General features: G+C 52.6%; 1 protein-coding gene across 1 annotated transcript in view; it reads right to left on the bottom strand.

The window, feature by feature from the left end:
* PEBP4 (phosphatidylethanolamine binding protein 4) overlaps nucleotides 1-21,403 on the bottom strand; it is a 188,324-nt gene extending 166,921 nt beyond the window's left edge. Inside the window, exons 1-3 of the mRNA XM_069485139.1 lie at nucleotides 21,387-21,403; nucleotides 15,313-15,449; nucleotides 9,783-9,909 (exon numbers count right to left, since the gene is read on the bottom strand). Of these exons, the coding sequence (XP_069341240.1) occupies nucleotides 9,783-9,909; nucleotides 15,313-15,443 (258 nt within the window). The 5' untranslated portion in view covers nucleotides 15,444-15,449; nucleotides 21,387-21,403. The remainder of the gene's footprint in view (nucleotides 1-9,782; nucleotides 9,910-15,312; nucleotides 15,450-21,386) is intronic.
* Between the last annotated feature and the right edge of the window lie 4,925 nt (nucleotides 21,404-26,328).

Below are 26,328 nucleotides of genomic sequence, written 5' to 3'. Positions count from 1 at the left end.
CTCGGAGCTGGACACATTTCATTTGAGGGGTCTATCAGGCACCCAGGGGCCTGTGAAGAGGAAACAGTAGTTATGGGGATGATATTTAAAGTCCTGACATTGGGTGAGACCCCCCAAGGAGAAAAGGTTGGGAGAAGAGGAACAGCCAGCAAAGGAGCTGGAGACGTGAGGAACCACAGGTGTGGAGGCAAGTCCAGAGAGTGCGGGTCACAGAAGCTAAGAGGACAAAACCCATTCGGGAAGAGGAAGTGACCACCAGGTGAAACGCTGCTGACGGGTCAGGGAAGATCAGGATTGAGGATTGACCTGACCGCTCACTCTCGCTCTTGAAGTGGATGTTCTGCCCATTGTAAGGTGAGGAAAAGGAATCTCGGAGTGAGGAAGTAGCTTGCCCAGGGTCACAGCTACAGGCAACAGCACCAGGATTGACACCCAGGCCTGTGCAAAGCCAGGGCCCTGGGAGCTTCTCAAACTCACCCCTCGAGCACCAAGTGCCCCACACACCAACGAAGGCAGTTCTAATGGTCAACAATTTGCATTCCTGCTGGAGTATCCATACCAGGCGTCTATGGATGGGAGAGGGGGATGAGGGATGAAGAGGGGACTGACAGCACAATTTTTTAAAAACCTTTTAAATCCAGGGTAGGATGTAAGAGGCATTCTTGGTGCCAGTGGGCTTCCTTTGCTTGCAACTGGCTATTTCACCCAGCTCATTAGGGGCCTGCTCCTTGAAGGCACTTTGAGTTAGTGGCCCCAAGTTTAAAGCCATGCACTCCAGGGATATTTGCATTTTAATAGCAGAAGGGCATTTCCACCAACAACTGGCAAAGGGAGAGACAGGGAGGGGGTGCAGAGGTCTGATACCTGACCCAAATCAGGGGCCCCCGACCCGCCCTCGGCAATGCCTTCCTGCCTCGGTGGCCCTTGCCACCCAGCCAGCTCCCGGTTCCCGGGGCAGGATGACAGTCGCCTGTCTCCCCCTGGTGTTGGCTCTTCAAATTGCAGCCTCAGGAGCTAGCAGAAGGCGATCTCCGCCTACCCACCAGCGAGGCCTGGGGAGCCACGCCTAAGGAGCAGCGACTGGTCCTCCTCCCTTACCCGCTCTCTGGCCTTACACCAGGGGCCGCCACAAGCCCCCCACATTCCCCACACGGTGGGAAGAACACAGGCTGGGGAGTTCGAACGGCCAATGGCTTCTCCTGACTCTACCTCTGGTCGGCGGTGCAGACCCAACCAGCAGGGAAGACACGGCAGGTCCCCGATTTGTGTACGCCCTTTGCCCAAGTCCCTTTATACTGCCTGGCCACCGTTAGCCCATTTGTAAGGGGAGGTGACAGAACAAGAGGAACCCCACTACCCACCCCTTGCCTGTACTGGCTTCGGTGGCCAAGGTGGCAGTCAGGAAACACCTCAGCCGTTTGGGGTACACTGCAAGCTGCTGTCCCCCTGTCAGGAAGGAGCACTGTGGAGCGGTTAGGGGCACGAGCTCTGGCGTCCACACAGACCTGGTTTCAAATCCTGACTCTGCCACTCGTGAGCCATGGGAATCTTTCTGTGCCTCAGTTTCCTCGTCTGTACAATGAAGGTAATCATGCCTCCAGTGCCAGGTGGCTGCAAGGCTTGAGTGTGCTAATGTTTGCAAAGCACTTTGCACAGAGCCCGGCCACGTGGAGAATGGCCAGTCAATGTCACCATGTAGTAAACACGTGGGGACAACAGGGATGGAATGGGTGAGGCAAAGAGCATGTTTAGGAGCCAGGGATCGGGCTCTAGCCGCATCACGCCACCTTGTCTAACTGCACGTTAGAGCAAACTGAGGTCCACCGGGCCGTGACAGGACGCAAGTCAGGTTCTGCAGGGAGTCAGGGGGCACCAGGCTGGAGCCAGCACGTCTGCGCTCTCCTGCTGCTCTCGGGAGAGTCGCTTTGTCCCTGTGGGCCTCAGAGTCCCCATTGTGGACAGAGGCCAGCACCTGCCTGCCCCCTTGCAGGACTGAGCACCGAGGAGGAATGTGGGATTACAGCACAGACGTGGTGCCAACAGAAAGGACCACGATGACAGGGAAAGTGCTCTGAACACTGTAAAGCTTACCCTGTTATTACCAGGAGACAAACCCCCGGCACCCTGCACTTAGCTCACACTGTGGCACAAATCTCCCTGCATGGGGACCGCCTATTTTATTGCCCGTCTTCCAAGCATAGAGAGGTCTTTGCCCTCGAGGAATTTACGTTCTCGTCAGAGAGACAGATAAGAAAATGAACAGTGAGAACACGGAAGTCCACACCTGGGACAGGCGGGTGATTCTCTGTCCACTCTTAGGCCTTAGAAACACCCAGTTAAGGGAAGAGCAACCTCAGAAGGGAGGCTGAGCCACAGTGCACCTGCCCACGGGCTTGGCCAAGATGGGCAACGTCATAGCACCCTTGTATGGTGAAGAAGGTGCCAGAACAGGAATCAGGAGGCCCTGGTGGTACTCTAGGCTCTCTGTTAACCTGAAATAAATCATCTACCTACTGTTCCAACTCCACAGCATTCTGGAGAAAGCAAAACTATGGAGACAGTGGAAAGATTAGAGGTTGCCTGGGGATGGGGAGGTGGGGAGGGAGAAGGGAGGGACGAACAGGTGGAACACAGAGGATCTTCAGGGCAGTGAAACTACTCTGTAGGATACTATGACAGCGGGTTCAGGTCCTTACACAATTGCACAAACCCGTAGAGTGTCCAACACCAAGAGTAAACCCCAACGTAAACCATGAACTTTGGGTGATAATGATGTGTCAACGTCGGTTCCTCGGTTGTACCAAATGCGCCGCTCTGGTGGGGATGTAGATAGTGGGGGAGGCTGTGTGTGGGGGGGGCGGGGCAGGGGGCGGATGGGCACTCTCTGTACTTTCCACTCAATTTTGCTGTGACCCTAAAACTGCTCTAAAAAGTAAAGTTGATTAAAAATAAACAAATCATTTTCCCACGAGCTGTTTCCTCATCTGTAAAACAGACACGAAGGCCTGCCTGTTCACCACACCCGCATGGCCGTGGTTAGGGTCTTTTCCACACTGTCGGGGCGCGGTGGCCCGTGGAAGAGTGAGAGATGCCCTCAAAGTCGGGGTCCTGTGACAGCCACAGCAGCCGCCACACCCCTGTTCTCACGTAATTCCCCACTGGGTGGGCTGATTGGAGGGGGCACCTCATTCCAGCAGGTGCTCCACCCAGCAGAGGATCTGGACCTACTCAACTTTCCTCTCTCCTCCCCCTACCCAAGCCTGCAAGTTTTAACAAATAATAAGCGACACTATTACTCTTCTAAAAATCCACAAGACCGTTCTCAAAATTCCTCTTTAGGCCACCACCCTCTTTCTCCAAGGACAACAGGCAACTAGTCACCATAGCACTCACAATGCACGTGTTCATCCCTCTAAATGGCTCCAACAAAGGCCGGCAGCTATTTTAAAATCCAAGAAGCCTTTGCTGACACTCCCAACAGACTGCTGTGAACAGAGCCCAAACATGTGAAGAGCCCCACACAGACACTCGCTAAATGCCTTTAAAAAAAAAAACAAAACAACAACAAAAAAAAACCCAGGATGCAAAACCATTGAACTCTCCTTTCAGGTCCCAGATGCCCCCTCGGTGGAGCAGCCCACACAGTTTTTTCAAAGAAACATTATTTGATCTGAAAAACATCTGGACCCTGTTCCCCCGGCACTTGGCTGGGAGCTTTCAGGCAATGTGGGATGCTCGGTGTCTGAGGGTGTCTGAGTGTGCACCCTGCCTGCCTGCATCCCCAGCAGGGTCCCCCGGGACTGGGCAGGGCCTTGCTTAATGAAAAGCTCAGGCTCTGGTAGGAAGTTCTGTACGCCCTGAAGCCACAAGGATAAGGACAGCAAAGGCGGCTGGAATTAAAGAGGGCTGGGAGTGAAGATCAAGACTGATGCTTCCTAATGGGGCCACCCTGGAGTAAGACGGTCACCTGAACACCTAAACAAGGGCTCATTCTTTCACGGCTTCCCCTCAGCTATCAAGTGTTTGATGGACATGGAGTAACAAGGGACCCACATGGGCAGGGCAGGGCAGGGATTTGTGTCGTTTGTATCCCTGGCTCCTGCACCAGTATCTGGCAGAGGGGCCGGGAGTGGAGCTCCCTCAGATCTGCTCCCATGAATGAATGGATGAGTGACACCCCATGACTCCATGAGTCCAGCATCCACATTAGGGGCTGTTTTCCGGCCGTCAGGGTAGAGCCAAGAGGCAAAACTGTGTAGGTGAGAGGGCAGCGGGCTGCAAGGCAGGAAGCCTGCCGTCCAGGGCTGGTTCTTCCACCTCCCAGCTTGGTGTCCCTCATCTGCGGTCATGGGGGCAATCCCTACTCTGTGCTTTTCCCAACGTCACTAGGAGGATCTTGTTGAAATCCTGCACGGGGAGTTTCTGTGCAACTGGCAATCTATCTGCAAAGGTTAGAAACGCTAATAATCATCATTCCCCGTTTACGTGGCCCCCTGGTGCCCAGAGAAGCCCCTGGTAACACCTGGGTGATTTTAGCAGACTCTGACCAAGTGAGCTAAGGAGCCAGGGACAAAGGATGAAATGACATGTGGGCGGGTTCTCCTGGATGCGTCCTCATCCGGGTACTGGGTGCTCTCCTCACCTGCCTCCCCAGGCCTGGCTCCGCCTGCCAGCCCCTCCCTGCTTCTTTCTTTTACAACTTTAGCTCTTGCCTCTTGGGGTCTCAAATCACTCCTCTTTGTCCTCCCCCCTTACCTCTCCAGCAATGCCCACAACGTGAAAGCTCCCCAAGCCCTGTCCCCAAAGCCCTTCCACTCCGCAGCTTCACGACACCCCGCTGCGGGGCCTCCTCCCCCTGCAGGAGGGGCTGGGCTGGCTGCTCCAGGGCTCCAGCTCCCAGGGCTGGGCCTGGGAGACCCCTCACTCCAGCAGTCCCTAGCTCCCTGGGACCACACCTGTACTCATACCCCTTGTCACCGTCCCCCTCCTCTTCCTTGTTCTCTCCGGCCTCCCCTGCCTGGGACATCTCCTGCAGCGCCCACCCCTGACCTCCAGAGAGCAGCCAGTCTGTCACTTCTGAGGTGTCTGGGACACCCTTGGAAACTCGTCTCTGACCCCCACACTCACTGTCCATCTCCTCAGACATGAGCCCCGATCCCCTGCGTGCAGAGGGTCGGGGTGGGCCAGCGAGCTCCGAGGCCTCCTGCAGAGAAGAGTCTGTGACTCCCACCACCTGTGCAGGTCTCCAGACTTCCAGGCCTCTACAAAATCTGGGTTGGAACTTGTATTTCTACCACGGGCTGATGAGGGGGATGAGGGGGTCCCTCGGAGAATGCGGCGCAGGCCTGGGCTGGCACACGGATGCACTGGCCCTGCCAGGTGGCACACTCAGGGTCACCTGCTTTCCCAGGAGAGAAATAAGGCCAGCGCCCAGCCTGATTGGAAACCGGAGGGACAGCAGGACGGAACCTTTTGTTCCTTTCCTCTAAGGCGATGCACATTCCCCATTTAAAGGCAATTTCTTCACTTCAAAAGGATTCCAGCTGGTTAAATTTAAGGTGAAGAATAAGTTCCCAGTCAAGAAGCTTCTCAGGGGCCTTTCAGTTTTCATCGGCTCGAGAACTGGATGCATTTAAAAATGTTTGCCTCCCAATGCTTGTCCGAGCGCCAGGGGAGAAAGCTCCTCTTACTCACACCTCTCTCGCTCTCAGACGGCTGGCACAGCATCCATGCACGTTCCCCTGCACTACTTTGCCTTCTCCCGGACCTGCCTGACTTCCTCCTGCTCTTGCCTGCTTCCCTCCCGCCCTCCAGCTCACACCCAGCCTGCGGGGAGGAGTGAGTTTCGCTGTGGCTCTGGGGTCCACTAGGCTCAGCAACTTTTCTTCAAATGCCCAGGACACCCTGCAGCTTAAAGGGCCAACCATTGGGCTGACACAGCTCACAGATCACCCTCCAGGAAATGCTCTTCCACCTGCCATTCATTCATTCATGCCTTCACTAATTGACTCACTCACGTGGTCACCCAGTCAGCCAACAAGGGATCTATAATGCTGGTAGGGACTGTGGGTGGTTTACAGAAACACAACACAGAGTCTTGCTCTCCTGGCTTATAGAGTGGTTGAAGCTATGCGAGATATGAACGAGCAACCGCAGTATAAGGAGAAGGAAGTAAACACCAGTTTAGAGGGTAGGGGACATTTGAAAAGCTCAGAGAAAGAAGAGATCAGCCAGGAATGTGGGTGGAGCCCAGAGGGAGGCAGTCAGGGAAGGCTTCCTAGAGGAGGAAGCATTCTGATGGGAGCAGGGTCCAAAGATGCCAAGCGTGGGAAAGTGGCCTGTCCCATGCCCACTGTACCTCTCCTTCCAGGGGCCTCAGGGCTTGTTTTGGGGGCTCCCTGGGCATGTCCACTGGCAGCTGCTGCTTTGGTGGTGGTGTGTCAGTCACCTTGGAAGCAAGGCACCCTCCCCACATAGCCAGTCACCAACTCTTGCCCTTCTCCATCAGGGCCCAGGCCCAGAGGAAACGTCTTCATCCTCTTCTCTGTCCTAAGCCCTCAGGATCCCTTCGTCCCAGACAACATCCTCTCCCCAAGCTCTCCAGTCACTCTCTCTCTCTGCAGGCTCCACAGGGGAAGCTCCAAACACCACTTCCCTCAGCCGGCACTGTCCTGCCTGCCTTCCCTTTCCACTTTAGCTAGGGAAAGCGTCCCTTTGTCCACCCCCAGCCCTGACCCCACCGGCTGTGCCAGCTCCCCTGGTGTCTCCCTTAGAGCCCCACCAGGGGTCCACTGGCCAAGCCCGCGGGCTCTGCATTGGGCAGAGCTGGGTTTGAACTCTGGCTCTGCCATTTTCCGGCCCTGCACTTGGCCAGATTCCTTACATCCAGGAACGCTCCTGTGTTTCCTACCCAGCATCCTTCCCCGCCTGCTAAAGGCCACCTCAACTCCCCTCCAGGGCAACCTGCCTCCTCTGCTCTTGCTCCTTGTGGACTAAGTGCGGCTGCCCAGGGCCACTGTTTGGTTCGGGGGTGGGCATGTGACCCACGCAGGACAAGTCCCGTGACTTTTAATGGTCGGAAAGGGTCGGTGTATTTCCACTGGGATTAATAAACTGGTCAGACATAAACCTGAGGCTGCTGGGGCTGCTTTTGCCACCACAAGGAAAGAGTCTATTTACAAACAAAAACAGCACAGAAAACAGCAGAGTCAAGAGACAGATTTCTAGTGACATTGAGCACCTGGATCGAGCCACACCTGGATTTTGTGAACCAATAAGTTCCCCCCTCTTTTGGAGGTGAAGCCAGTTTGAGTTGGCTTTTTGTCCCTGGCCACTAGCAGTCTTGACTAAACACATACTTAACTTGCAGACTTGATGAGAGAATTAAATGAAATGAACATGAATAGTACCCAGAATAAAGTGGCACTCAATGGATGGTGGCTTTCAGTAACTCAACTGAATTTGCCTTCTCACAGGCCTGTTACGTTTTCATAAACTATAGTTATATAGTAGTATTAATACAATATTACTTTTTCGTTTTTCCCATGGCTTCAAGCACAAGTTGCTTTGTGAAATCTTTCCCTCCCTGGCTTTCCTGATCACAGCTCAGGGTCCTTCCCGAGTCTCCAGGTTCCTGACCCGTTTCTCCCCCACCCCACCTCGGGGCTGAGACCAGACGGGTTTGTTAACAGCGGGAGATTCCAGAACATGGCAGGGGCGACATCGTCTCTGTGTTATGGGCCCATAGCCCAGGACAGTCAGCATCAACCGAACCAAATCCAAGCAAAGACTTTCCCAACTGGCGTCAAAGCCCTTCACGAGGGACACCGGCGCTCAGAAAGTCTGCACTGCCATCTAGTGGACGTCTGCAGTAACATCAGCATGTGGAAAGGAGCCCTTTGCCGACCGAGAAGCCCCTGGAGACAGTCACCGGCCTGCAAAAGTATCTGGGCCTCTCTCCACAGGGGAAAACCAGAGGACAAGTGAATGAATAGAGAAGTCGAGAGTCCTTCCCCACATACTCTTCCCTAAAAGACTGGGTTCCTGCCCTGAGTCTGTGGCTCTTCACCTCCTGTCCCAAGGGTTCGAATCACAGTAGCCTCCCTTTCTCTGCTCCTTTTGCCTGTCCCCAGGTAGGAGGGCCGATGCGTGCAGGCATGGGTGTGCATGTGTGCTCACGTGTGTGTGTGGCAGGAGAAGACACTCAGAAGGCCTCCTCGTTGCTAACTTGCTGGGCCTCCCAAGGGAAACGATGTCTGTCATGTTTGCAAACAGGACAACCTATCGAAGCTTCATAACAGCCTCATGAATTGTGAGACATGGCCAGGCGTGGTGGTTCATGCCTGTATCCCAGCACTCTGGGAGGCTGAAGTGGGAGGATTGCTTGAGGCCAGGAATTCGAGACCAATCTGAGCAAGAGCAAGACCCCATCTCTACAAAAAATAGAAACATTAGCTGGGCGTGCACACCTATAGTCCCAGCTACTCAGGAGGCTGAGGCAGGAGGATCGCTTAAGCCTGGGAGTTTGAGGTTGCAGTGAGCTATGATGATGCCACTGCACTCTAGCCTTAGCAACAGAGTGAGACTCTGTCTCAAAAAAAAAAAAAAAAAACCAAAAAAAAGAAAACAAAAATTGTGAGACATATCACAGTCTATCTGGTCTCTGACAGTAAAAACACTTCAAGAAAGAAAGGAAAGCCCTGCCCGCTACATCCAAGCAGTCCGTGCACCTCTCCCTCCAAGCTCGTGGCCACGCTATGTTTATGCTGACCGCTGTCAGGCCTGCCCAGGGCAGCACGAGGCGGGGGAAGAACCCCTGGTGGCCTCTCCCTGCCACCCTGCACAGAAGGATCCACAAGGTCCACTTTGGTGTGTGTGCTTGGTCACATCTTGACCACAACGCTTCCATCTCCATGCATCTGTGACCTGAGTCCTGGTCACATCCCAGTCCTTGTGCCTAGGGTGACGCCAGCACCTCCTGCCTTAACACAGCAGAAAGCAAGTGGATAACCGCCACTGACACTTTGGGGGTTCAGTCTGGCCCAAGGGTCAAAGAAGGAAGAAGTAGTGACCAGAAGACCGGAGCAGCCCCCCGAGGACATGCTCTGGCTGCTGGGGACAGTGGCAGCCCCATTTCCCACGTCCATGACGCTTCCCCAGGTTTCCCAGATCCCCAAACCAAGGGAGGCTTCCAGAACAGGATCGTTCTAATCATTTCCCAGAAAAAGAAACAGTTACCTCCAATTCCTAAAATGCTTTGTTCTTCTATTTTAGACAATTTTGGGTGAAAGAAGAGTGTATCTCATGTTGCAACAGCCAAGCACCAAGATGCGCTGACCTCTGCATGTTTAGCCTACTTGGGAAGCTCTGTCCCGAAGCTTCTCTCCAGCTCAGATCTTTCTGAAAGCCCAGCCCGCGCGCCTTGAGAAACGACTCCTCTCTCACCCCCACCTCTTCCTTTTCTCTGCCAACTCCAAAGCACACACCAGCAGGCCAAACTTGGGGGTTCAGGGGCTTCAGGGGAGCAGGAAGAGGCCTGGGTAGAGTGGTCTCCGACAATCACCAAAGATCCCAGCCTGCAACCCTTCCCCAAGGCCCCAGCCTCCTCCCCAAGGCCATGGGACCACTCTAGAGAAGGCACATCCTTATGGCAACAGCCATCTGCTGCCACCAGACCCAACTTAGATGACTCTGCACACAGCTTCAAGTCCCCGGATGAGCAAGCTCAGAGGGGCATCAAGACCCCCCATCTCTCCCCTTTCAGGCCAGCCCTGGTTACTCACGTCCAAGGCCCCCGGGAACTTGACTACGGGCGCAGACCAGTAGGTGATCTTCTCTCTGTAGTTGTTGCAGTCAGGAACATACTTGCAACCAATGTTCCCCAACTCTGGGTAGTAAACTTCAAGGCCCCTGTGGAGAGAGGGAGGAGGTTGCCCCGTGTCAGAGTTTTAGAGCAGCCTGGGTTCACAAACGTTCAGTCTAGCACTGTTGGGAATACAAAGTCTAATAGGATTAAATCCTAAACTTGCCACTAACTAGTTGTGTGACCTAAGAGTTACTTGACTTCTTGGTGCCTCAGTTTCTTAAAATGGGGACACCATCTTGACATTGACAGGAGGAAGAAAGAAAAAAAAGGGGGGGACACCAATACTTCTCTCACAGAGTTGGTGTGAGTAGCAAAGTGGTGGCCAACGTCTAGGACAGAACCTGGCATGCCGGGAGTGGTCAGAAAGTGTTAAACCTCATCAGTGTTTACTTCCCAAAAAGAATATACATCCTTAGGCAAATTCGGTCAGCATCTTTGAAATAGGACTAGGTTTATAAGAACAATATTTACATATTGCTTTTCAGGACGGCTCCTATTACGGAAAGAAAGGTTTAGCAAGTCAGCACAGGCTCCTTCGTGGGCAGAGACTTCTCTCCCCCAAACAATTGAGAGCTCCCATGTCTGAAATCCCACCGTTAGTTGAATAATGCACTTCTTTTGGTTAAGCATCCAGCTAGATTCCCTTTCAAAATGCAAATACTCTTTGGGGGTAAAATATCTCGTCACTAAGACTGTAGTGGGAACCCATTTATCTATGTGCTCCCTGAGAAGCAGTGTCTGAACAGCACGCGTGTTCTGCGAAGCTGGGTTCCTGGAGGGGAAGAAAATGTGGTGTAGACCAAGGAGACAGAGGGTGCCGCACAGGACAAGCGTGACTGCTCCACGACTTCACCGGGGCTGGCCTTCGGCACTCACCTATATTTGAAACTCAGAAATGTAAGCCAGACTTTCCAAAAGATATTTTTTTAGACCGTTTTCACTTGTCCTTCTGTTATATTTTATCACCGAAACCCAGGGTCTCTGCAGGGTTAACTCGGTGAAGACAATCAGCGTGGCTGAGCTGTTCCACAGCCTGTAGTGGCCACCCACAGCTGTCCACGGTGCCCTGCTGGGGGCGACTCCTGAAGGAGACCCCATGAGGATGTGATGTGGAGGGGAGCTCCCTGCGGTTGGGGCCTGGGGGTAGAGCAAGGGCAGCTTCCCCTCCCGCCCTTCCAGAGGCTCCTGCAGTCCAGCCTCCGGCAAAGACCGCCAAGCCCACGGCACTTCCATGGACCGGCACCCCGGATGCCCGGACGCAGGCGCTCTGGTCCTACGAGTCATCGGCTTGCTGAGCACACTTGCTTCTTTCACTCTTCCCAGGTTTGCAGTGATTCTTTCTGGATGGCATGGTTTTAGCAGCTTCCAAAGACGTTTTAGGGGGTGGCTTTTCATTTACCTTCATAGCATTTTAAGGAACACTGGGTTTGCTTCTGTCGCAGCTCCCTGCCACTGCAGCTATTGAGATGTGAGGCAGAGAGAGGGGACCCTCCAGGGACAGAGAGACGGACAGTCAGCACACAGTAAGGGCTTGGGAAACAATGGGGGATGGGGAGGAGGCGAACTGCGGGCAGAGGGTCCCTCCGCCCCCAGAACAGGTGTCCCCTCTCCATCCTGGTACAATTGCTACAAATGTTTAAGGAGTTAAACATGTGCGACCAGCAAGTTGATACTTGGTGAGAGGGCCTAGAGCCACAGGGAGAGCCCTGATAGGACAGGGAATGTGCCAGGGAACCAGGGATTAGATCGTGTCCCCGTCCTTCTCATCACATCCATGGCGCGCTGCCAGCCCGGCACTTCAAGACGGTATATTTCTCCACGTAGGAGGACAAGCCGAGCGGCGTGTGCAGGCCTTTGTCCTGCTCAGTAGTTTTATCAGAGGCTTGGAGAAAGGACACAAAAGGCACACTTATTTGATTTGCAGACCGCACAGAGCTGATGATCGATCCAGATGATCAAATGATCAACTTGACCTAAAAGAAGATCTGGACAAGCCTGAGATGCACCGAATCAAAAATTAAAATTAGTGAGAATACACTTTAAAACCTGTATCCAAGCCCAAAAACCTTGAAGGTGCCACCTTCTTGTGTGCCCTTGCTGCTGTGGTTCACCTGAGATACGACACATTCTCATTTCCACCCTGAGATTTGGGGGACCTCCTGATCTCTTTGACCAGACTTGGAGGCACCCTCGATACTGGAGTGAACAAAGCAGTGGCCCTGGTCCCAGCCTGGCCATTAACCAGCACTGCACAGGGACTGGAGGCAAAGGGAATGGCACTTATTGGGCCACCCCAAGAAGTCAGTTGTACCACGTCTTATTTCATTTAATACAGTGATGCCTCAGAGCAGCGATTATCATTATTCTCATCTCCCAGATGACTAAACTGAGAAACTGTAGGACAATAAATGTTTGCAGCTGCTAAGTGTTGGGGTAATTTGTTGTGCAGCAACAGACAGCTAATACAATGGGTTTGTCCGTACATCCCCCTGTACCACACAGCCTCCCCAGTGAGTCATTTGCTTTCTCCAGGCTTCAGTTTGAGCCAGATGGTCCCTTGAGTCTCTTTGTCATGGTAAGAATTGGATCAGAGAAACACAGCTCCCCAGCTGAACTTGTGGAAAGGGGCTCAGAATTTCAGCTGCCCCAAAGTGAGTGCTGTGGTCTGAGTGTCGCAGTCTGCCCCAATTCATATGCTGGAACTTAATCCCCAAAGTGATCGCATTAAGAGGTAGGACCTTTAGGAGGTGATTCAATCTCCTTATAAGAGGCACCCATATAAAAGAGGGATTAGTGCCTTTATAAGAGAGGTTGAAGGGACTCGCCCTTTCCTTCTGCCATGTGAGGACGCAGCAAGAAGCCACCGTCTTTGAAGCAGAGAGCAGCCCCTCACCAGAGGCGGAATCTGCTGGTGTCTTGACCTTGGACTTCCCAGCTCCAGAATTGTGAGTGATACATTTCTGCTGTTTAAAATTGACTCAGTCTAAGAATTTTTGATACAGCAGCTGAATGGACTAAGACAAAAAAGGATGACAGCTCTCACGGGCTATGAGGCCGCCTTCACAGAGGGGCATCTGGTGGCATCCCACCTTTGTTGCACGGCGCTCACTGTGAAAGAGTGGGGCACCACACTTGAAAAGAGCAGTAACCAAGGCCCCTGAGGAGGGGCTGAAGGGCTGGGGGCATGGCGTCTGTCCCCAAACACGCAAAGGACTGTCAAGAAGAGAAGAAACTGGATTAGTTCTGCGCAGCTCCCGGTCCCACACTAGTGAGAAGGGACTGAGGTTACAGAAGAGCAGCCAGTGCCCTGGGATAAGGACGGACTTTCTGAAAGGTGGAGCTTTTCAACACAAAAGGGAGGGCTTTGGGTAGCAGCTCCGTCACGGGGAGTCCCTAGGGCTGCCTGCATGGGCCGCCGGGTGGATTCATCCATTGGGTACAGGGCTGGGTGACCACGGTGCTGAGACCCAGCCCGGGGTCCTGTGGTTTTGTGTCTGGTCCCGTGTATCTCAGAGGTAGCCAAGGTCTGACTCCCGAGGAGCTCCTGCCTTAACAATGTTGTCACACTGCTTGTCACGGTACATACAATTCCTCCTTTATGAATTACTACCTTTAGGTGCTGCGTCCTATCCTCGAGCATTCCCTATTAGATTCCAAACGCCCAGCAGGAGTGGCTTCTCCGGGAGGCCTCCTGGCGAGGTCAGAAGCCCGAGCTGAGCAGGGACCGGGGCAGGAGGTACCGCTCTCTCCTTGGGGGGTCGATATGCCCATGACGTGCTTTCATTTCGGTGATGACGTCTTATAAATAAAAATCTTCAGCAGTAATAATGACAAAGCTTCCCTTTTGCAATGGTGGCTTACAATCCAAAGACATCTCAGCATTCAGCCTTAGAGTCATAAATCCACGCCTGTGCCTGCGTAATCCAGGAGTCCTGAGAATGGCCCCTCTGCCTCGAGTCTGAGAGGCGCTGGGCCCAGGATGAGGGTTGTCAGAGGACGTGGGGGTGGGGAAGAACAAGTGTGTAGTCAGACAAGGGGGTAGATCCTGACTCTGCCACTTCTGAGCTGTGTAGGCACCGTGTGCAGGTTCCTTAATCTCTGGGGACGCTTCATCTGCAAAATGGGGATGATAATACCTACTCCGTAGGTTCTTTGTGACAGTGAGGTGAGTCAAGCAGACTAAGCACCAGCAGAGCGCCTGGCACATGGCAGGTGTCCTGGGGCTTCCCACGTGTGCACGAGTCACCAGGGCACCAAGAGGTGGATCTCCGCAGGGCAGAGCCTAGGGCATCCAGGGTCCCAGGCTGGTCACTCCAGTGCCCGCACAGACATGCCCATTTCCTAGGTGTTCCACGGTGCGGGAGCCATGGGGAAGCGCTGAGACAATCCCTAATGGGGCCATCCCTGTGGCCCGGGCCTGCCTGGCGCTGGCCCAGCTGACCTCTCCAGCTTACAGGGGGTTCGACCTTGCACCTCTAGGCGTGAGAAGCCTGCCTGCCCCTGGGTCCGCTCAACAGAGCACCTAGAAAATTAGGGCCTGCATGCGAGAAGCAGCCATGTTTCTCTCCTTTCTCCCACACAGAAACTTCACCCAAACTGTTTAACAAGATTTTTTGAAATGTACTGATATGAATAAAACTTGTTACTTTTTTTTAAGGATTCAACTACATAACTTTTAAAGAGAAGGCACTTATTTATTGTAATGTTTGTCAAAATTCAAATGTATAGAAGAAGGAGGAGCAAGAAGTGAGAGTTTTCTCTCTCCCTCTTCCATTTCTCAGAGACGGGCTCAGTAGATGGGCAGCAAAGAGGCCTGGGGAACCCTCGGGATGAGCCAGGGGTCCAGAAAAATGAAGACTTGCTTTTCTAGCCAGCAGAGACAGTGAGGAGACAGCTGAACTTTTCATTCGACCCAGAGTGGGAGAGGCTTGTCCCCTCGGAAGGGAAGGAGCTGGCCTTGGCCAGCCTCATCACTGGGATCTGTCCAGTGCCACACTCCCTGCGGGGCCCCCTGTCCCAACACTCCTGGGGCCCATTATCGAACAAAGTCTCTCACACAGGAAGGGTCCAGGCACAGACATTCTTACAACTGCCACTTCTCCTTAAAATGCTGCTTTGTTGGGGTGCTGGGGGAGGGGCAGCCTGGGCTGTAGGGAGGAGGGAGGGCCTCTCTCTGGGTAAGGCCAACCCCCACCAAGGCCCCTCACATTTGGAGGACCGGAGGGGAGCCAACCCACATCCACAGCCCTTGGTCGGAGAAGTGCTCTCTGGAAGGCAGGGAGGACCCTGTTTCAAAGACCCTTTCTCAGTGCCATCCTCCCTCACGGAGGTCTCCAGATCTAACATCTATACGGCCTTGCCCAAGAAAGTGGGCTTAGGAGATGGTGCTCCTTGGTTCTGGAAACACCCCTCCCTGCGATCTGCCCGCCCAGCCTGCCCTGCCTTACTTGCACAGCTCAGTGTCTTCCTCCGGCAGGCGGTGATGGGCACACGGGTTGTTTTCCTCCTCGTCTCCAGTGACCACCAGCACAAGACCCAGCAACAGGGCTGCTGTCAGCAGCCTCATTTTCCAACCCATGGGCACCTGGAACAGAAAAGGAGCTTTAGAGTAGCGGACCCCCTGCAGAGGGCTCCCTGCCCACTGCCAGTGCCCCTCCCAGGGGCCCACCCGGTGGGGCAGAGACCTCCGGTAAGTGCAGGGAGAGGGCCGAGCAGCTGTCTGGGCTCCAGCAGCTAATCCGCCACCCGGACACGAGTACCTTGGGAGGACCTGGGCCTCCTCCAAGCTGGACTCAATTTGCAGCCCTGGCGGAGGCCCCTCCTCTGCCAGGCCTTGGCTTTGTTGTCACTCTTGTCCTGGCTGCCAGGGCAGAGAGCAGGCTGCAAAGTAGATGTGCTTATGTAAGCTTTTCAGTGCAGCTCTTGTCCTGCCCCTGCACTCCCACCGGGTGTGGTCAGCTGGCCAGGGACAGCTTGCTCCTTAACTCTAAGGCCAGCTCTAGGACGCTGAGGACCTCAGGCTCTGGGCTGGGGGTGGGGTTTGGGGGTTGGGCTGCGCTGTGCTCCTCAGACCAGCTCTGCCTCTCCTGTCCCCAGTACCTCCAGCACCTATCCCAAGGTGGAGGTGGCTGGAGACAGCCACCCCATGTAGGAGGGCTGCAGCACGGGTTGGGGTAGAGGTATCCCAGCCAGAGGCCAGCTCTGAAGGGCCAGCTGAGGACAGGAGGGTACATCTGGCTGCACCTTGCAGCTGTGCTGAACTCAGCACTCTCCCAAAATAACAACCTCAGGAGAAGGAGGCCTGCAGAGCTGCTGGGGGCTCAGAAGGGGGCGGCCTGCCCCAGCGCTGCTCCTCCACTGCGCTGAGAGGAAGGGCGGTCCCGCAGAGCGGCCTACATTCCCTCAGGGAACAGTCCTGCCGCCAGTGTGTGGGACTCTGATTAGAGCCCGAGCAGGCAAGGGAAGATCAAAGGCAGCTCCCCACAGCCTTTCCCAGGCTCTGCTTTCCCTCCTCTCAGAGGCGAGATGGGAGGCTGCTCCCCCAGCCAGCAACTTAGGACTTCCGGCTTGTGCTCTGAGCTCTGCCTGGGCTCTGCGGAGGCCACTCTGCCTCCCTAGAATGCACAACTTTTCCCCCTCAAAAACAAGTAAAATAACTCCTGTCACCCCTGTGAGCTCAGAGCTACTAAGTAGCTGCACCTGGGTTTTTAGGAAACTATTTTCAGCATAGCCTGCTTTCTGGTTCAATTCCTGCCTCCAAGACCCCAACCTCTAGCAAAAAGTCCCCCTTTGGGGCTACAAATTAAACACAGTTTTCAGTCATTAGCACCCTGAAGGACGACCAGGGCTCCCCCACAGAGGATTGATTCCCAAGGTCTCCCCTGCTGGAAAGTGTCTAATAGTAGCCTCCTCACAGGATCATTGTGAGAATGAAGTGAAATGAACTAGAAAGCACTCAGTAAGCTGCCTGGCACATAAAAAACGCTCGATAATTCATGGGTAGTGCAGGCATTCTTCCACAGATCCAAGTTCATTCACGTATTCATTGACTCATTTGCAATCCATTTCACCTATAGGTATTGAGCACCTCCCACGTGCCTGTCCCATGTGGGACCCTGGGGTATACAGTTTGAGCAGGGTCCCTGTCAGGCACCTCACAGAGCGGCCAGAGCCAGAGGATGCCGCTGCCAGAAGGGTTGCCCAGGGCCAAGAGACTCTTGTCTTCCAAGGGGCAGTCACTAGAGAAGCCAAAATGCCCGGAGGCGGGGGAGTGTCGTTGGGCCCCCTCACAACAGCCATCCTTCCTCATTCTACGTGCCAGGCACTTCTATCACTGAGTCTTCATGCCATTTCTCTGAAATAGGCCCCATTATCAGCCCATCTTACACAGAAGGGGGCACAGAGACGTTAAGCTGATCTGATTTGGGTCCCACGGCTCCTAAGTGTGGGATTCGAACCCAGACAACCTGGCTTCGGAATCGGCGCTCTTAACCACTCCGCTCCACTGCCCCCTACTGGCGTAGGCCCCTCCGAACTCCCTCCGTAGTCCCTTTGCTCTTGGGAGGAGAGCCCAGAACCTTCCACGTAGCCCATGATGCCCTGCGAGATCCTGCTCTTCCGGCCTCTCTAGCCGCCTTTGCGTCTCACATGTTAGCTCCGCCTCGGCCCCCGTTGGCCCCGCCCCACGCCCCACCCCTTTGGGTGAGTGGGTGAAAGGGTCTTTCCTCAGGGGTACTTGCTCTGACCCCCCAGGCTCACTTAGCTTCCTGCTCTGTACAATCAGAGCACCTTACTTCTTTCCTCCTTATTCTTATATTTTTGCAATGAATTATTTTGTAGATATTTGCTTAGTGGTAGTGCCCCCCGCCCCCAGCCTCTAAGCTCCGGAGAGGCAGCCCTGAGTCTGTGTTCTGCGTTCCAGGCGCGCCACCTGGCCCATACAGGAGCTTAATAAAATGCTTGTTTAAATGCAGGAAAAACTCGCCACATCTGTTTCTGATCCTCCTTATTTTCGCTTAACAGCTCCTAACTCCCTGTAAACATTAGTATTCGTACTGCCCACTCACGTTGGCCTCCAGCCCTGGGTCCCTCTTGCTTATTTATCTAACCTCCTCCAGCTTGTTTTCGTACAGAGAGATCTGGCAGAATGCAGTGGTTCTTTGTGTTTTCAAAGCCTATCATTCTCTTGGGGATTCACCGGACTTCGCTTCATACTTGCGTGAACTAAAATAAAATCTTAAGACTTACCCTCCCCCCACTGGCTGACTGAATGGACCCCGTCTTGGCCAAGGGGATACCCTAAAACTAAGTTGCCAGCTATGAGAAGGGAGGTCAGACATGCCTGATCATGCCCCCCTCCCTTCTTGTAGATATCCCCTGTGACTCATTAACAGGCCTAAGGCTCAGCAAGACAAACCTGCAGGTTTGGGGACAAATCACTTGAGTCTGGGTATGCGTCCTGTGGCTTGTCTCTGATTAACAGACTTCCTTCTCTTAACTCCGGCATTTCCTTTCTGCTGACTCCTGGTCTTTCAGACAATGCCTAACTCCTTCAGCCAACTGTCAACTAAAGAATCCCTAAACCCACCTCTGCACAGCCGTTCCCTCCATAGGGGACACCTTTCTCTCTCGCCCCATGAGCCACCTGGCTAACTTTCACTCACCCTTCCGGTGCTATTTAAACATCACTTCCTTCAGGGAACCTTCTTGGACATCCTCTCATATCCACAGACAGCATCTGTACTACGGCCACCAGGATATTACTGTCTGGCCATTTTTTCCTATTTACTTGTACTTCTCTGCCACTAGACTGTCACCTTTGTGGGGGCAGGACTCTATGCAGCCTATGAATTGCTGTGTCTGCCACCAGCACAGTGCCTGGGAATAGCAGGTGCTCAGTTACCAAGTGAGGAAGAGAGACAGTGAGGGAGGCGGGCAGATACTAACCTCCTAAAGACCATGCTTTTCCCTCTATTACCAAAGGGTCTCACTTGAGCTCCAGGGCCCTGCCTTGCTCCTCCCTCCATAGCATCCATGGCTTTGCCCGTTCTGCTCTAGCTTTCTGTGCACATAGTTCATCCTATAACGGCCCATACCCGTAGATAAACGGCCCCATTTATCTCTGCAGTCCCCACAACACTTTGAACCTAGCAGATGCTTTGTAAATAGATAAATAAGCACACACATTTAAAAACCATATGTTGTTAACAGACTACTCTGACCTTTGGTTGTCCTTTATATTTAAAGAATGGGAAAGAAGTCCAGGCACGGTGGCTCCTAGCACTCTGGGAGGCCAGGGCGGGAGGATTGCTTGAGCTCAAGAGTTCGAGACCAGCCTGAGCAAGAGTGAGACCCCGTCTCTACTAAAAATAGAAAATATTAGACGGGTGTGGTAGTACGTGCCTGTAGTTCCAGCTACTCAGGAGGCTGAGGCAAGAGGATCACTTGAGCCCAGGAGTTTGAGACTGCAGTGACCTATGATGACAGCACTCTAGCCAGGATGACAGAAGTGAGACTCTGTCCCAAATGCACTTGGGTCACCTTGGTAACAAATAGTTACCAACTATTTGTTGCTTTTTATGCGCCTTTCATTTCAGATGACCTATTTGGAAATGGTCTTGGAATGTAAAAGTATTAAAATGTAATTTCTTTTTCCATTGGCATGGGCTTGCCCACAAATGAACAATGATAAGAATTATGTCAAATATCTCATCAGAAAGCATGCAAGCAAGAAGAAACTGGAGTGGTAATGGGGACAAGGCTATGAAGAAATAATAAAAAAAAATAAATGAATAAATAAATAAAATAAGAGAACGGAGTGAAATATTAAAAGCATTGAAAGAAAGCCACCCATCAACCTAGAATTCTGTATCCAGTGTAATTATCCTGCAAAAGTGGAGGGGATATAGACAAAGAAAAATCAAAGGAACATTTTGCCCGTAGACCCGCCTTGCAAGAAATGTTAAAATAAGCCCTCCAGTGAGAAGGAAAATGATAAAAGTCAAAACCTTGGATCTACATCAAGAAAGGAAAAGCACCTAAGATGGAATAAATGAAGGTAAAAGAAAATATTTTATTTTTCTTACTCTTAATTGACCTAATAAATAATTGTTTGTTTAACATAAGAACAAGGATGTACTGAGTGATTATAGCTCATGTTAAGTGGAATGGGTGCTAGCAGTATTAAAAGCATTGGGAGGAAAGAGTGGAGAATCCTCTGTCGTAGGTATCTGCACTGGCTCTGTTGTTTTAAGAAATGCTTGCTGGGCCGGGCGCGGTGGCTCACTCCTGTAATCGTAGCACTCTGGGAGGCCAAGGTGGGAGGATCACTTGAGCTCAGGAGTTTGAGACCAGCCTGAGCAAGAGGGAGACCCCGTCTCTACAAAAAATAGAAAAATGAGCTGGGCATGGTGGCGAGCACCTATAGTCCCAGCTACTCAGGAGGCTGAGGCAGTAGGATCGCTTGAGCCCAGGAGTTTGACGTTGCAGTGAGCTGTAATGATGCCACTGCACTCTAACTAGGGTGACAAAGTGAACCCCTGTCTCAAAAAAAATAAAAGAAAAAGAAAAAAAGCTTGTTTTCCTTCTACCAAGCAAAACATAGAGGAATTGGTGGTGGCAGTGGTGTCACGGGCAAAGAGAGCTCCTGAGATGTATTTTCCAAGCAGTTACACACTCCAGGAGTCAAGGGAGTGTCTTGGGGATAAGTCCAGCCCTGGCCCCTGCCCCATCTCTTCATTCTTCCAAAGGTCCTGCTACACCTGCGGCTAGAGGGCCCCCTTCACTCCAGGGACACAAAGTCTCCTTTTAGGTAGCCCCAGCCTGCTGACTTAATGATAAGTCTATTTCTTCGGTCGTATATTGTAAATATTTATGAATCACTTTGCTCACGGAATGGAAAGCTCCCGGGGCGCTATGAAATGATGTGCTCCACACATTCATTTGCCGCCATGCCAGCCTTGAAAGGTTGAACGCGCTGCCTGTTCTTGTGGAGGGGAGAATTGAACTTAGAGCCCACCAGAGCTGTGTATTTATTTACCTCCCGCTCCTTTCAGGGAAAGATCCAATCTCTGGTTTTCCCCACATTTCTAAGGATGGGAGGAGACAGGGACTCTTCTTCCTATTTCATGGAAGGGGAAATGAGGACCCCACAAGGAAAAGGAACTCGCTAAGTCCGTCAGAAGTAAGGTCTGCCTGAAATCAGTGATGCTCATGCCAGCCCAGAACTCCAGCAGTGAGGAAGGTGCCAAAGTGCCCTTTCGGGGAAGAGTTAGAGAAACGTTTGATGCTCAGATACAGGTACCTAGAAATGCCATGAATAATGCCTTGAATAATTGCCTCAAATCCTATTAGAGTAAAGCAATTGGAAATATCACCCTTAATACTAATTTCTGTTAGCTTCCTAAGCCAAGTTCCTTTCTCTAAGACTCTCTGCCTGTCTGTCTCTCTTTCTCTTTCTCTCTCTGCCTTATGGAAAGTCCCTACCTCACACCAACAGGGGAGAAGAGCCCTTGTCACTTACCCAGAGCAGTGTGGGAGCTGTTGGGTGGTGGCTGTGGGAAGGCCAGAAATCTTGGCAGGTTTCTGGGCTGGCCAAGATGGGGAGAAAGTTCCCTCCAGGATGCCCCACAGTTTGGGCCGGTGAGGCAGTCAGGGTCTGCTGGTGTCGAGAGTTTGGGAGTGTTCAGGAAGGTTCCTGGAGCAGGGGGGCGGGGGTGGGGGGTGGGGGAGGCAGCAGTTGACCGTTGGGGAGGCAGTTGGGGAAGTTCCAGGGAAATTCCAGGGAGTAGCTGATATGTAGGACAGGAGAATAGGAAAAGAAGAGAAGAGGAAAAGAAGGGTGGGTGGGTTTTCCCGCATTCCTGCCTCCAAAGATTCTCAGAAAAAGAGTAGAAACCACAGAGACAATTCTCTTACTGTTTCTCCTAATTTTCAACATACGCTGTGAGGCAGGCAGAAGGGACACCAGAGATGGAAAGAGAAAGCTGCAGAGGAATAGAGAGAGAAACCACTGAGACCAGAGTCCAGAGAAAGATGCCTAGCATTTGACCACGTGGAGCAAAAGGCGTGTAGCCACAGATAGCAGAGAGGCAGGATTGGCACCCTTCCTCAGAGTTCCCAATCTGGGGGGCATTTGGAACCTTCCCCTTCCCCAACAAGTGCAGCCTGGAGCCTGCAGAAAAATGGAGAAGAAGACCCCCCTCTTCTTTAAGGCCAAGTCTTCCAGGCTGGCTCAGACTTAGGTTTCCACAGGTAAGGTTCTATCAAACAGGTGACTAAGCCCAGGGCAAGTCCCTGGTTTTCAGGACCTGGGCTTCCTGCTATTTTACATAACCATACCTGGAACCACAACCTTGCTTTCCTTCTAGACAGTTCCTTCCAGAAAAATCAAGGAATTGCTACCAAAAGCTCAGCACTTGTCCATGAGGCTGCATCGACGAACGAGGGCAAGCAGTTGAGGAGACGGAAAGAGAAGTTTATTCTTTTGACAGCGAAGGAGGAAAAATGGTAGACTCTCATCTCAAAATCCAAATTTTCCTGAACATAAGCAGAAATACAGAGCTTTTAAAGGGAGGGCCCTCCGTTCTAGGCTACTGTGTTAATGATTCTAATCGTGCCATCTCTGTCAAAGACAAAGCCTGTGACCTCCACTCACCTGGGCCCGCCTGGGAGGCAAGCTCTGGCCTGGGATGGCTGAACTGTCTCCTGTAACACAAAGAACATAAGACATTCTCCCTGCCTGAGGTAGGGATGCAGGCCAGGCTGCAATTCCCAAAAAGAATGGGGGAAGTTTTAAGCACTCAGAAAATATTTTTGTGTTATTTTCCTCTGTTATATATTCCCCATTCTCAATTTCATGCTTCTGTATATGGAAGGAGGGGCGACTGCTCTGTTACAGAATCAATGGAAATACATACACTAAACCAGTGGTTCTGCGCCACAGACCATCTGAGAAGTTTCTGAAAAATATCAATGCCTGGCCCCAATCCAGATGAATTGCACCAGAATCTCTGAGGTTGGGACCGATACATGGGTATTTTTAAATGCTTCCCAGGTGACTCTAATGAGCTGCCAGGCTAGAGAGTCCCTGTGTTAAATGTAGATGAGTGGCAGGCACCTGGCAGGGGCTGAAGGTACAAAGATGAATCAGCCCTCGATGAACACACAGCTTATCGCAAGAGAGATAAGCATCAAACCAAACAACCACAATGAAATTGCCATCTGGCCAGTGCCAACCTCATCATAGAAGCAGCCCGGGGGAAAGAGGAGGGTGTGTTCATCATGTTTTTTCTTTTCTGTATTTTATGATGGTTGACATCTTGGGGGCCTTACTGACCTGGGGGGGGGGGCCTGTTCCTCCCAGGCTAGCTAATTCCTGGAGATAGTAAACAACATGTCTCCGGAGCACACCTTCCATATGCAAATCAACCAATCCAGAGCCCATCCCCCAGCCACTTCCTTTATCAGACACTGAGCCCATATTCCCCCTGCCCTAGATCACCCCAGGGCCAGGGACCAGAGAGTAGGGACCACCCCTGTGGTCCAGAGCCCACCAACATTATGCAAACTCGCCAATCCCAAACCAGCTCAGCAGCTCACCCTGCCTGGCCCCTTCCATCTCACAGAGATCACAATAAGGGCTCTGGGCTTCCACACGTGGCCCTGTGTGGCATGGCTTGGTGTGGTGTGCTCCTCTCTCTGGGGAACTATAAGTAATAAATCCTTCTTTCAATGGTCTTGGCCTCTCTGTCACTCAGTCATCTCTATCAATTACAGTCCACAAGTACAATAGAGACAGGGGGTGTGGTTATCTTAGAGAGTGAGCATCCGGGAAGGGTTTGAGAGAGGGACAGCAGAAGAGTGTCCCACATGCAAAGGCACCAAGGCCAGAAGGGTGCAGGGCTGGTGGACGAGGAGCAGGATGGAATTGCTGGAGCACTGAGCACAGGGACCAAGCGAGATGGGGTGGGGACGGCATGCAGGCCTTGGGCTGGGTCAGGGAATCTCAGGGCGGCATGACATTGTCACTCAGGCTTATGACATGTCCAAGAGCTGGACAGAAGGTAAGAGACTATTCTACTGGTGGGGAAACCAAAGCATGGGGGGAGTTGAGTCTTCCTTAAATAAGAGCTGACTTATGCACTTGTCTTCTCTCCAGCAAGTCTTACTAACTAATCCACTTCTCAGCGTGGGCTTCTGTGAGGTTAACAAGGTCATGGCGGAGATCCTTCAGGCTGGCACCAACGTTCCCGGCCAGGGGAGACTATGGGAAGACAGATTAGAGGGGCCAGCCAGGCACAGAGGGCACCTCTTCCTGAGACAGGACACATGCTATGGTTCTGAACCATGGACCTACTGCTTCTAGCCTGTGACCTTGGTCATGCTTCTTACTCTCTCGGCCTGTTTCCTCATCTTTACAGCAGGCACACGAGCCCATGTGTCCTGGTGTTGTCACATAGTATGTTTGATTCTGTCTTTCCCCCCTTAAACTAGGAAAAATTCTACATCTGATGAGAACAGGAAAAAAAAAACCCGACACGTTCCATTGAAACTGCCAGATGGCAGCTCATGGGGAGCCAGGGGCTGAGAGTTCCAGGCAATCCCTGCCACGAGGGGGTCCTTGGGGCTGCCAGGAGATCTGCTCGGCTCGCCAGTGTCAGCCCCCGTCATCTTGCTGTGCTAAATCAAGGCCTTGTCACTTTCCTGGAGAGCCTCCAGAGCAAGCTGCAGGGCAAACAGATGTCGCGACAGGCCACAGGAGTTCGTATGCAAGTTTCCTGAGGCTCCTTGCAGAGAGGAGGGGGGGATAGACAAGTCCTTTCCACCGCTGCTCTCTGCCGCCAGGTGCTCTCTCCGCTTGGATGCCTTGTGCCTCTAGGGCCATTCTGATGCCAACCGCAGCTTCCATTTACTGAGCACTCAGCGTGTGCCAGGCAGCATGTGGGCACATGCAACCCGCTGTACCCCATTTCGTCCTCCCCACAGCCCCATGATGTGGGGACTCTTGTCCCCACTTGACAGCTGAAGCTTGCTGTGGTTGAAAACTTTATCCAAGGTCACACAGCTGGGGAACAGAAGAGCAGGATCCCAGCCCGGACCTGTCTGAATCCAAAGCATGTGTTCCTACTACCCACTTGCGTTTCCCAGGCTCAGTGCCCCCTCTTTGACACGTCTCCTCTGTCTCATCACATTCATGCAATCATTTTATAGGTTGTCCCGGGCGTCCTCTCCAGGCCAGCTGCTGTGGACCTCTGCGGCAGCAAGGCTCCTTGCCACTGTATCGGTTGGCAGTTAGAGAAACAAAAGTGGTCTCAACTGGGTCTGGAATGCACATTAGCTGGCCCCTTCTGGGAAAGGTGAGTAGGGTAGCTGCCAATTCCATTTAAACATCCACTGGGCCCAACCATAGGCAAATCAGTGTGCTAAGCCCTGGGGACACCAACACAATAAATGTAACACAGTGTCTGCTTCCACACTTTCATGGGAAAGGCAACCTTTACTTACCCAGCAGCAAAACAAGGCAGCCTGTGATAAGAGCTGCAATACAGGAGTGAACTGAACAGTCAGGAAATTTGTGAGAATGGAATTGAGGGCGACTTCACAAAGGAGGGCATGTTTTACAATGGGTCTTGGAGGCTGTTTTCTCTGAGCTCATCCTTTTTGCCTTGAGGGGGACTAGAACTCTTGCATCAAAGCCTTCAGGGCCTACCAGAGCCCCATGCTCTGACATCAGATTAGATATAGCTGCCAGTCTTGTTAGGGTCACCTGCTTCCCCTCACACGGCCCCTATCTCTGCAGTGAGTCCTCACACCAGTCCCTTCAAGGCAGTGTCTGGTGTGAGGGCTGACTGCGGTAACATTGCCCGGGAGAGGAGTGACTGCAGCCACCGACAGCAAGTGTGTGCACCGGAGCCGCGAGGGGCCTGGCCCCTGTATCAGAGTATTCTGATACCAGACAAGGAATAAAGATCAGGCCTGGGATGAGGCCAGGTTCTTGCTCTTCACCGGGAAAGTCATTTGAGACCTCAGAGGAAAGACAAAGGGTGGCCTTCCTCTTCTCCTTGGCCTTGCCCGTGGTGCTTACCTGGGAAGGGCGCTTTGTTAGGAAGGTCCCTGCTAAGATCAGGATGGATCTTTGGGGAACGCAGTTGGACTGTCTTCTTTTTATACGCAGTAATTATTTCCCAAGGCCACACAAGGTGGGTGCGGGTGGAAGGTTTGGGGGAAGCCTTGTCCCCTGCAGATGGACTAGAGAAAGATCGAGCTACCCAGGGGCAGGTTCCCACCCAGCATGAGGTCAGCAACCACTGATGGGATGCCCAGTCCCTCGGGGGCCACCTGAGGACCCCTGAGGCCCCACCATGTCCTGCCAGGGACATTGCAGAAGGGATTCTCCCACTTTCTGGAAAAGGATGGATTTGGAGCAGTGGTTTTTTCAACTCTCGCTCTATGAAGGTGCTTTA

The sequence above is a fragment of the Eulemur rufifrons genome, chromosome 12 (assembly GCF_041146395.1).
Source record: "Eulemur rufifrons isolate Redbay chromosome 12, OSU_ERuf_1, whole genome shotgun sequence".
Classification (NCBI taxonomy): Eukaryota; Metazoa; Chordata; class Mammalia; order Primates; family Lemuridae; genus Eulemur; species Eulemur rufifrons.
This window is presented reverse-complemented; position numbering and strand designations above follow the sequence as displayed.